General features: G+C 43.4%; 2 protein-coding genes across 2 annotated transcripts in view; one reads left to right on the top strand and one right to left on the bottom strand.

Annotated features, from left to right (window-relative positions):
* LOC128424059 (uncharacterized) overlaps positions 1-9165 on the bottom strand; it is a 155340-nt gene extending 146175 nt beyond the window's left edge. The window contains exon 1 of the mRNA XM_053409841.1: positions 9129-9165. The gene's annotated coding sequence lies outside the window, so the exon portion shown is untranslated. The remainder of the gene's footprint in view (positions 1-9128) is intronic.
* Positions 1-9916, top strand: part of LIMD1 (LIM domain containing 1) — a 44722-nt gene extending 34806 nt beyond the window's left edge. Inside the window, exons 4-9 of the mRNA XM_053409831.1 lie at positions 862-929; positions 2924-2986; positions 3957-4087; positions 5147-5198; positions 7077-7145; positions 8435-9916. Of these exons, the coding sequence (XP_053265806.1) occupies positions 862-929; positions 2924-2986; positions 3957-4087; positions 5147-5198; positions 7077-7145; positions 8435-8575 (524 nt within the window). The 3' untranslated portion in view covers positions 8576-9916. The remainder of the gene's footprint in view (positions 1-861; positions 930-2923; positions 2987-3956; positions 4088-5146; positions 5199-7076; positions 7146-8434) is intronic.
* The last annotated feature ends 2184 nt before the right edge of the window (positions 9917-12100 follow it).

Here is a 12100-nt window from a genome sequence, read left to right as displayed (position 1 = left end):
CTTGACAAGAGGCGCCATCTGGTGTTAATGCGATGAGCCTGGTAGAGGGAAATGTTTATCTCCTGCTATCGCCACCTCTGTATCCTTTAACGCATTCTCTTTAATTGGCAAATTGTGACCGACATAATTGGTCACGGCCCTTGCCTAAAACGGATTGCAAGAGTAGTGCCGCTCCCATTTTATTTTATTTGTTTAACGAGCTTTTCACATTTTCTAAGATGAGAAAGTTGAGCGTGGGAAGGAAGAATGAGATGGACAAAAGTGTGGGGCTCATGTTACAGGTTAGAGTCGAAAGCCAGCAGCGGCTTAGTCATGCTGGCCACATGACCCGGAAGCTGTACGCCGGCTCCCTTGGCCAATAAAGCAAGATGAGCGCCGCAACCCCAGAGTCATCCGCGACTGGACCTTTTACCTTTAAAGTAGGATCATTGAATTGTAGAGTTGGAAGGGACGCTGAGGACCATCTAGTCCAGCCCCCTTCAATGCAGGAATATGCAGCTGCCCTATACGGGGATTGAACCTACAACCTTGGCGTTATCAGTTCCACGGTCTTAGCAACTGAGCTATCAGAGCAAATACTTCCTGTGTGCACCTGTGCAATATAATGATAGCACAGGTCCTAGCTTGGAGTTACGCTATAAATTAAAAAGCCCTGAATGATATATAGCCTTTGCTTCTTCATGCTACAGTTCTGCAGTAAGGAATTGTGGATGCACACTAAAGCACAGGTCAGGATCGCGGCATCTGTCCTAGCGTTTAGTTGCATTGAAACTGCATCTTTATTTCTGGCTTCCATTGGTGGCATTCAGATGTTTTATTTATGGGTCTTTGATCATATTCCCCCCCCCTTTTCCCTTGCAGGTCGGAAGCTGAGAGGAAAAGCCTTTTATTTTGTTAATGGGAAAGTGTTTTGTGAAGAAGACTTCCTGGTGAGTAAGCTGCAGGCTCTTGCATATTGTTGCTCGTGGAGGAAATGCTAAATGAGGTTGAGGATTTCAGGGTGGAGAACCCACTGGCAATGGGTCAGGTTATGTGTCCGACATGTTGCTAGAGTGGTGGATTTTTAATAATAATAACAATAACAACAACAACAATAATTTATTATTGATACTGTGCCCATCTGGCTGGGTTTCCCCAGCCACTCCTGGCGGTTCCCAACAGAATATTAAAAACATAATGAAGCATCAAACATTAAAAACTTCCCTAAACAGGGCTGCCTTCAGGTGTATTCTAATTGTCAGATAGTTGTTTATTTGCTTGACATCTGAAGAGTAAGGCATGAATTAACACCCCTTCTTATCTGTTGTGTCTGATTAAGCACCTTTGTGAAAGCAGAGAGGATCTTAAATGAGGCAATCAGTACTGATGACTCCCCACCCCAAAAAGAATTGCAGCATTCTGATTTGTACTTTTCCCTTACTTGTCCTTAGGGACTGAAATGCAGGTGCAAGATTCAAGTATAGATTCTAGATTTTTGTTCACACGGTCCTCATGTCTACCTATCTTAGCTGGAAAATAAATAAATAAATGATTTGTAAATCTAGGTGTATTGCAGATATTAATATTGCACAGTTTAAAGCAACTGGATGCATGAAAACCAGCTCCTTTTTGGAAATGAAACATTGTCAAGGCCCGTAAAGGTAAAGGGACCCCTGACCATTAGGTCCAGCCGTGGCCAACTCTGGGGTTGCACGGTCATCTCGCTTTACTGGCCGAGGGAGCCGGCGTACAGCTTCCGGGTCATGTGGCCAGCATGATTAAGCCGCTTCTGGCAAACCAGAGCAGCGCACGGAAACGCCGTTTACCTTCCCGCCGGAGTGGTACCTATTTATCTACTTGCACTTTGACGTGCTTTCGAACTGCTAGGTGGGCAGGAGCAGGGACTGAGCAACGGGAGCTCATATGTTTAATTAAAACTTCACTTGCTGAACTTTCTCCAAATCAAAACCGAAACATCTAATGTTACATCCAAACAGTTCCGTAAGACATATGCCAGTCCAAAGCGTAGGCTCAGCATTTTATAAATTACGAAATACTCTAAACAGGGGTCTGTCTCTCCTTTCAGTATCCATTTTGCCTGGAGCTGTTTTCCTGGAGAGCTTCATTTGCATCCTTACTCCCACTGAGTCTGGGAAGGTCTTCAGCAACCACCCTTTTGAGATAACAAACTTGACATTTGATCACTCTCATGTGTTCTAAGGTTAAAACATCGGGTCAGAGCTACCTGAGAACAACAACAACCCATTAAGGAGCCCAGAGACCACTTCTTGCTCTTGGCCTCAATGGAAACTTACAGTCAAACCCTTTCACCAATTCCCATTTCAGTGTGAATTAAACCAGTTATACTTAACATAGCGTACTGTTTATTCATGTTGCTTTTACTACTAATGATTGGGCAATTACTGAGTGGCAGTAATTGGACAGTCATATATTGGCTACATAATATATAATTATGAGATTATGTCTGAGATATAAAGGAGCCTCATACGTATGTGCTTGTCCACAAAGGTTGTTTATACACCGTGTTATTAAGCTGGCAAGTGGTTTTCAAGGCAGCCCTAGTGTTCACATATGTTATTTCAGCAATACTTAATCCAACCTACTGAGGCAAATGAGTGTCTGAGGTCGAAGGCCTGCAGATTGCCTAATGTCTTTGTTGCTAAAATGAGGTTAAAACTGGGGACTTTGTTCTCATTGTCTCTTCGTTGCACTAGCATTTGGGAATATGTTGTTTTTTTTAATTGAAGGAAGGAAGCTTTTAAAGAAAGTAATAAAAGCTGTTTTGGGGGGGAATCATGTTCCCAGAGACATTATAGTGGCTATGCAGCCTGGTCAGCTAGCCTTATTCCAGTTAAGAAAGTAGGAAAATGTTGCTCATGCTTTTACTCAAAAGGTTTAAGCATACGTTCTTTTCCCACTACAGTATTCAGGCTTCCAGCAGTCAGCTGACAGGTGTTTCATATGTGGCCATTTGATCATGGACATGGTAAGTGACCTTTGTGTGTGGAAAACACGCTATGGAGGGAAAGTCCCCGTAATTTTAGAATGACGTCCCAAATGGAAAATATAAGAATGAAATGTTGCTGCTGTATGCCATCCACTTCTTATTGTATGAGAAATAAGGAAAATGAGGAAAGCAAACCTAATCCAATTGTGTGCTTTTGTCTTGTTTATAATTTTTGTGTGTGCATTTTTTAAGGTATGCAGATGCTCACATCCTGTAAAACAAAATATGTGGGAGAGCGCTGATTTCATTTTTTTCCTGTAATCTCTTGTGATTGCACATGATTCTTAATGCTTCCACTGTAGCCTCTCTAACAATTGGGAGGGCTTTTGGAATGCAAACGAGGGTTGTCAGCTGATTAAGGAAACCCTAGTCAAGGAATCAGGCAGGTTTTAGTCAATCACTTAACTAAATGGTTAAACTTCTATGCCAGAAAAAACAATCTAAACCCAGGTGCCACATGCAACTTCCAGCCTAACTTGAACCAATGAACAGCTGGTTGCTGTAATCAAGAGCAGCCCTTTGGGGCATAAAAATAAAGACATTTTAAATCTTACCTGAGTTTTCTCACAATAGCTGTTTGGAAATTCTATTCTCTTTTTCTGTGTCCTGATTGAATTTACTCTTGCTGCCTGCTCGCTGTCTTTCCAGACTGGGTGCTGTTTCGCTTGCTTCAAATTCCATCAGAATTATGACGACAGAAATTGGCTCTGTCATTTCTGCCTCTTGCCAGTAATTTCCTACCAAAATTGCTCAAATTAATTACAGGATTCCTGATGTCATGGCATGGTTGCTGTGAAGCAGAGCATCATTAAGGGAACAATTTACAAGCATCCTTATGTTGTTGTAATCGTTATATATTCCTTACACTCCTTTGCAATTGCTTCTGTATTGCATTTTTTAAAAAAAACTGAATGCTCGTTCAGAAGCATTTTCCTGTTTCTTATTGCAGATTTTGCAAGCTCTGGGGAAGTCTTACCATCCTGGCTGCTTTCGTTGTGTGATCTGCAATGAATGTCTGGATGGAGTGCCGTTCACGGTAGACAGCGAGAACAAAATCTACTGTGTCCGAGATTACCACAAGTAAGGGGGGGGGGAATCTAAACAGACTTGGCTGTAAGCAAGAGCTGCTGAAATCAGTGTGATTTGCTTGCAAGTAAATATGTATATTCACAGGAAGGCAGTAATGCTTGCTGATCATGAAGGTGCATCAAGTAATGTAAAAATTCTAGCAACCTATATTCTCATCGGGACGCGGGTGGCGCTGTGGGTTAAACCACAGAGCCTAGGACTTGCCGATCAGAAGGTCGGCGGTTCGAATCCCCGTGACGGGGTGAGCTCCTGTTGCTCGGTCCCAGCTCCTGCCAACCTAGCAGTTCGAAAGCACGTCAAAGTGCAAGTAGATAAATAGGTACCGCTCCAGCAGGAAGGTAAACTGCGTTTCCGTGCGCTGCTCTGGTTCGCCAGAAGTGGCTTAGTCATGCTGGCCACATGACCTGGAAGCTGTACGCTGGCTCCCTCGTCCAGTAAAGCGAGATGAGCGCCGCACCCCAGAGTCGGCCACGACTGGACCTAATGGTCAGGGGTCCCTTTACCTTTACCTATATTCTCATCATCTTCTGCCCTTAGGACAGAGATGAGCAGATTTCAGGCTTCTCAGATCTGCTATAATCCCAAGATCCAGGAACCAGTCAGGTGCAAATGACACACAGTTAGAATTAAAGAACAGGGTCCAGGAATTGGTTTTGAAAACCAAATCTGCTCATAGTTGTTTCACACAAAATGCCACACCTGGCTAGTTTTCTTCATTTGCGCAGCCTAATTTAGGTGCAACAAGTAGCTTGCTGTTCTCAAAACAATTTGGAGTTGGGAAGCCCTTGCCAATCTACTGCAGCAGATCGCTCAAGAGATTCCCAGTAGATTCCAACCTCCCTTTTGCCCCCTTCTGCTCTCGCAGTCCCTCTCACCAGCCTTTTCCCACACTCCCATTTTCACTAGAACTGGGAAAACGCGAGGTTGGGACCCCAGTGTGCTTTGGAGAACGTGCAAAGTGTTCAGTGCCCATTGAAACAATATTTTTAAATGATTCAAATCTGGGTTCTCTTTCATGTTTGTAACTTGCCTTTTTTGTTTTTTATGAAGGGTTTTGGCGCCAAAATGTGCAGCCTGTGGTCTTCCTATTCTGCCAAGTGAGGTAAGTGATTTATATTTTTTGCTTCCACCTTTTCTCAGTAATGGGACGCGGGTGGCGCTGTGGGTTAAACTACAGAGCCTAGGGCTTGCCGATGAGAAGGTCGGCGGTTCAGATCCCCACGCCGGGGTGAGCTCCCATTGCTTGGTCCCTGCTCCTGCCAACCTAGCAGTTTGAAAGCACGGCAAAGTGCAAGTAGATAAATAGGTACCGCTCTGGTGGGAAGGTAAACGGCGTTTCCGTGCGCTGCTCTGGTTCGCCAGAAGCGGCTTAGTCATGCTGGCCACATGACCCGGAAGCTGTCTGTGGACAAACGCCAGCTCCCTCGGCCAGTAAAGCAAGATGAGCGCCGCAACCCCAGAGTCATCCGCGACTGGACCTAATGGTCAGGGGTCCCTTTACCTTTCTCAGTAATACTACAGCCTCCCAGTTATTTGCAGTAGTCTTATTCTAAGCTCTGAGTTGAAGCATGGCTAGACCACCTGCCCTTAGATCATCTGAAGAACATCTACTTATGTCACTGCCCCCTGCAGAATATCCTAGGGTGGTGACCTGGAAACTGGCATTTCCCCCCCTTCTCCCTGCTCTGTGGAAGGCCCTCCCCTCTGCCATATGTGACACAGCAACCATCTGTTGCTTCAGACATCTTTTGAAGACTTACCTTTTTCTTTGGGCTTTCCTTGACCCATAGGATCGGACCCATTTTTAGGGATATGAACCCCCTAAATCTATTTTATTTGCTTTTTTACTGTTTTCATTAGTTTTAGGTTGCTTTTTTTAAAGGGGGGGTGTTGGGTTTCTATTTTGCACAAACTGTGTGCCACTAAAAAAACAACAACAAGAACCCCAAGTGCTTTAGAAATGCTTTTAAATAAACAAATTTCTGTGAGTGGAATATTAGCAAGGCCCCCAGTCTTGTGAAAGATGTGAAGAGCTCCTAACTGGAGTTATAGATAGATTTGACAAAGGCTGCTGTGGCACTTGAAAAACTAACAGATTCCTTGAGGCATGAGGTTTTATAAATGGTTCTCTGTAGACAGGTCTTTAAGGTGCCATTCCTCTGGGAAGGGGACTTTGTCATAGTTAATGGTTTCCATTGGTTTTGATGGAATTTAGCCAAATCTTAACTTCTGCTGGTTTGGATCCTAAGGATACAATCCAACAAAAGTTTGTGGCACCTAACCCCCACTTAAATAAATGGAACTGCAGAGCTGAGTTACAATCCTGTAACTGCAATCCTAAGGACACTTGCTAGAGAGTAAGGCACATTTTAACTCAGTGGGACTTGCTTCTGAGTAAACATGCTCAGGATCATCCAGAAAGCTATGCTGATTTTAGTGAGACTTAGGTGCACCTAACACATCTTGGATTGCATCCAAAATCCTCATGCCCTTCCACCTCTAATTTGGAAAGAAAAATCTTCCTCAAAACTGGAATAAGTTATGCACAGCAATCAAATGTATGTTCAGAGTCTTATGTCACAGAAAAAAAACTATTTTACATGGGTGTTCCTTTGCACAGAACTTCGAATGCACAACTCTCCTCCCCCTTTTTGCTATTTGCTGACCAAAAACATGTGAGCTATGCTTGGGATTGCTGTTCCAAGCAATAACACTTGAGAATGTTTAAATGCTATGGGGTATCTCCTGTAAAATTTTGTCTTTGCTTAAATCAGTGTGATCAGGGATTTTTCTTTTTAGTGTGTAGACATTTGGTTTGTCTCACTTGGGGAGGCTGCCAGAAGTTTGCACAACCCTTGTGTTTAGGCATTCGCTTCATCCTTCACTTTGCCCTAAGTAAGTTTCACGTGGCCCAGAGCAAATTCCAGATTAGTTCATTTCAGCCCATCTCTCCTTTTTGTTTTTGCTTTAATGTTCCCAGGGATCCGATGAGACTATACGTGTTGTGTCAATGCACAAGGATTACCATGTGGAATGTTACTGCTGTGAGGTAGGCCAGATGTTCATTACAGACACAATATAAAGTAAATAGAAGTAGCAAGTATATGTAGTTTTAAGACAGTTGTTTCTTAACCGCTAGAGGGTATCCTGAACTGACCATTGGTTTGATGGGAGTTGTAGTCCAACATCATCTGGAGAGGGACCAAATTGGACACCATTGATCTGAAATAAGTCAAAAGCAGTAGTGTGTCATTCATTTCCAGATGGGACACCAGTAAATAAGGTGATCCTTCACACATGAATAGGATGCACGACAGGCAATTCTTACGTATTTTCACAATGAATTTATTTTGCTTCGTATGGGGTTAATATGGATGTCAGGACCTTGATTACCCCCCAAGAGGCTGTTAGTTTTAGCTTGACTAGCTCAAGTCAAGGCATAACGCTGCCGGCCTCATAAAAACAAGAGATTGTCTTCACTAGTCAGTTTGACATGCCTTTCAATAGGCCACAGAAATTCTGTCTAACCCCAAGCCATGCCAATTGTTAAAATAACACCAAGATTAAAGATGTACCCCTAGTACATCGCTCAATTTTACTCAGACTTAAGTTGGTCCATGAATTTCAGTGGGCCTAATCTGAATAGGGACATGGGTGGCACTGTGGGTTAAACCACAGAGCCTAGGACTTGCCGATCAGAAGGTCGGCGCTTCGAATCCCCGTGACGGGGTGAGCTCCCGTTGCTCAGTCCCAGCTCCTGCCAACCTAGCAGTTCGAAAGCACGCCAAAGTGCAAGTAGATAAATAGGTACCGCTCCGGTGGGAAGGTAAATGGCGTTTCCGTGCGCTGGCCACATGACCCGGAAGATGTACGCCGGCTCCCTCGGCCAGTAAAGCGAGATGAGCGCTGCAACCCCAGAGTCGGCCATGGCTGGACCTAATGGTCAGGGGTCCTTTAATCTGAATAGGACTAACTTGGGATACAACTCTCTGTAGTTTTGTCCACGTGTAAAGTCCAAAACTCACACGTTCATAACCTCCTGAGAGGTTCTCCAGCCTAGGCATCCTTGCTGAGTTTAGAATTTAAAACACATACACACCTGTTTCAGCATAGAGCAGTTGTGCGGAATCTCACTTGGAGCGAACTGTTTTAAATCCTCTTGCTGTTTTGTTTCACGGGGACAGAATCAAGTTTTCCTTAACTGACAGCTAGGAATTGACTATTAATCTGTACTGACACTCTGGGCTGGGGCTGCTGTACATACACGTCGGAAAGGCCTCGTTTTATGGCTGGTGCATGTCCTGAATAGCAGTTCTGTCCCTTTCGTTTCTCACGTAGGACTGCGGCATGGAACTCAACGACGAAGACGGACATCGGTGTTACCCCCTAGATGACCACCTGCTCTGCCATTCCTGCCACCTTAAACATATAGAGAAAGGCACACCAACTCATGCGGATGCCTACGTACACCATTTCTAGCCAGTTCTGCCAAACTTCCCAGAAGCCTGCCAAGGGAAGGGTTTTCGCAGCTGTCGTTTTTGAGGTGCGTATCTACCTCAGCTGGCGATTTGCAGCGAGAAGATGAAGGAAGAGGCTCTCTTATTTTCTTTCTTTTTGGCCTTGTGCATTGCGTTGTGTGGCAATTGCACACAACACAGGATTTGTTTTCGTTTCGGACAAAAACTTGCAGTATTAGCTGGAGTGATTTGTGGCTCCTTTTGTGCTTCTCCCCCCCCCTTTTTTTTTTTTGCTGGGAGAAAGTGGCGGGAGAGACTGTTTTCTTCTCGAGTCATTTGAGAGGAATCTTGAGCAAGCAAAATCACAACAAATACCCTTTAAAGGACACAAGAAAGTGCCACAAATAAGTGACAATACACCTGCACATCTCATCTGAGAGCCAGTGTGGTGTAGTGGTTAAGAGCGATAGACTCGTAATCTGGGGAACCGGGTTCGCTTCCCCGCTCCTCCACATGCAGCTGCTGGGTGACCTTAGACCAGTCACACTTCTCTGAAGTCTCTCAGCCTTACTCACCTCACAGAGTGTTTGTTGTGGGGGAGGAAGGGAAAGGAGAATGTTAGCCGCTTTGAGACTCCTTCGCGTAGTGATAAAGCGGGATATCAAATCCAAACTCTTCTTCATCTTGTGGCTTCTTGTTCTGATAGTCAATCAGGGAAACACAACGTCCAGCCCGCAAGCAAGTCTGAGCAGACTCTCGTGATGTTTTTAATTTGTGGTGACCGAGACGTAATCACCTGCCTTTCCTTACATTGGTGGAAGTTATCCTATTGTCCTATCCTATTGCATGCAGGTTGGAGGGCCTGATCTGCCCTCACCATTCGTTTTAGAAACCCAGCTCTTCTTTCTACCTGTTCCCACAGCTCAGCCACCAGCAAGTGTTGTTGTGGAGTAGGGACAAAACATTGCCGCTTAACTTCACAACAGGGATGGTGATGATGAGATCATCTCCCGGGATGCTGCTATTTGCTAATCCTCCGCATGTCAGATAAATAAGCTTTTCTGTGAGGAAAAACCCATCGAACAAGGCAAGCCGAAGAGAGAGGCAGGATAACATCAGCATGCAAAGTGAAGGGTAAAACTGCCACTCCTGTTTTGAAAAACCCCATAGCTCCGTTTGTTGTGGCCAACTAAAATGTCACAAAATAGGGAGCCGAGAGTTCACTGTAACTCTTCAATCAGGCTGGATAGTAAACAAGGTAGCCGGGGATGTGGAAAATGCTGGCTTGGTATTGAAGCCATAATATCTGCTTTGGTCAAATACTCGTTTTTGTTCTATTGTCTTGGAAGATGTTGGTTGCAGAGGCTGTCACGAAGAGGGCTGCACTTCAGAGTTTACTACGCCACTGGCATTGCTGTGAAATAGTCACAGTGACTCAAGAGCACAAATTTAAGGTTAGCATAGCTTGCGGCTCTTCAATAGCCTCACTTATTTTGAGCACTTGGAACAATTTGAGCCTGGGTAAAGCTTTAGGGTCTGTTCTACCGGCCACTGCTTGACCGGGCTGCCAAATAATCAGAGATTATTTTCAAGGCTAGGATCTTCTATACTGTTTAGGAAGAATAGATTAACACCTGTATTTGTCTTGGAACTCCTGTGCCTTAAATCTTAACCTTTACAATTAAAGTATGTGTTTAATACATTTGACATGGGCTTTGGAATATGTGAATGTGTGTACACTTTAGTTACTAATTCTTGGGATAAACTGAAGCGGATGTTAATTTAACTGTTAATTTTAAAATGTTTGCCCCAGAAGTCAAGGAGTTGATCACCCTAATGCAATCCAAGCTTACTGAGTGCCAATAAACTAATTCTGCATCAGCACTTTGATGTGTGCTCAACTTTTGAGAGGCCTTTGTAAATATTTTTTTCCACTGTGAACTTATAATTTCGGTTATAGCTGATTTTCCTCCAAGCTCTAAGACCTGGTGCTTTTTTAAATACTTGGTTTTCTGGTTAAGCTGTAGCACCTGATTGAGCGCCATATGCAAACTTGTGGATCACAGATCTTGAATTCTCTCCCTTAGGTTGCACAGTCACTGTTATGTTAAAAATAGAGTGATTTCCTGTAGCAAAAGCAATTCGGCATCATGAAAGCAGGTGGGTCTGGGTTTCCTTTATTACTTTCAACACGCCAGCTGTTGTATCTGAGAAGCCAACAGATCTGCCCAGATGGTGTTTGGATGCCAACTCGGTGTAGCAGGCCATGTCATGGAAAATGTTCATTACAGTTGTGATGGGACGCTCTTATTTCCACCTTCAGCTGCTTGCCATCTTATCCCTTTGGGCTGGGGATGGGCAAGTGGCCTTCTGTATGCTCAGCCATGGCCTTAACTCTCTGACTCCCATTCTCAAACCTCACATTGGAGTCCTATAGATACAGTTGCACGGTGTAGTTTTATATTGCATCCTAAATTAGCAAAGTAGAACCCACAAGGAAGAAAGGGGTTATTGTGATTTCAGGGGGAACACAAGCAGTTCATACTTTCATTTTCAGGTATTTCATAAATCCATGCAACGTGAGCTTCTCCTGTTTCGACACGGTGCAGCAGATGAGGTGCTCTTTGTATTTCAACTTTAAAAATGATTTAAAAGGTATGTGCTTTTGTTTTATTTCCTTCACATTTCAACTTACATCCTAAATGCACATGATCTACTGTTGTTTTTATTTCAGTCCTTCAGCTAAAGTCCTCCATACATGATTAGCTAAACATATTGGGTATTTTGCAGCACACATTAAAATGGCTGCATGTGGAAATGGGGTAAGTTGGAGGTCATGCAGAGCGTTAAAAATAACTAAGAGTCCATGAGTATTTTCACAACAGTACTTTCCCCCCCAAAGATGGTGAATTACGTAATATAATCCAATGATGTCTAGCAGAATATGGCTAGTCTGTAGCTATTCATCTTCATTCTGCCTTTAACCACAGTCCCAATACACATTTTGTCCATTAATCAATTAGGACTCAGAGACAGAATTCAGTATTTAGAAAAGATGGAAGTTTTATTATTGTTTGAGTACACTGTGTGGACTTAGAAATGCAACCTCTTTGCAAAGCAATGGAAAACAGACATCCTTCCAAACCTCAAGCCTACAGAAATTTAGTTCTTTTCTAACAATGCTAGCTGCCCAAACTTTCTTCTTTGTTGCAACAAGTTCTTAATGGGAAGTGCATCAGAAGGACAAAAGCAGGAGTCATTTAAAAAATGATCTGCTAATGAACATTAAATCAAACATTTGATGCAAGACCTTTTTTATATTTTCCACGCATTGAAGTGGATGACTTGGATTTTAGTTTTCGAACCCTGCTGACTGTTCATTCCTCTGCAAACAAAAACTGCATATGTTATATTACAAGGACTGTGAGAATAATATTGAAACAAACTCAGAGACCCTCAAACATTCAAAGGTTAAAATGAACAGTTGCTGTTTCCATACGGTACAGTATGTTCAATTGTCATACAATGAAAAACTGCACAGCAAGTT

This window comes from Podarcis raffonei, chromosome 12 (assembly GCF_027172205.1).
Source record: "Podarcis raffonei isolate rPodRaf1 chromosome 12, rPodRaf1.pri, whole genome shotgun sequence".
NCBI classification, from domain to species: Eukaryota; Metazoa; Chordata; class Lepidosauria; order Squamata; family Lacertidae; genus Podarcis; species Podarcis raffonei.
The sequence above is the reverse complement of the archived record's forward strand: the minus strand, read 5'-3'. Positions and strand labels throughout refer to the sequence as shown.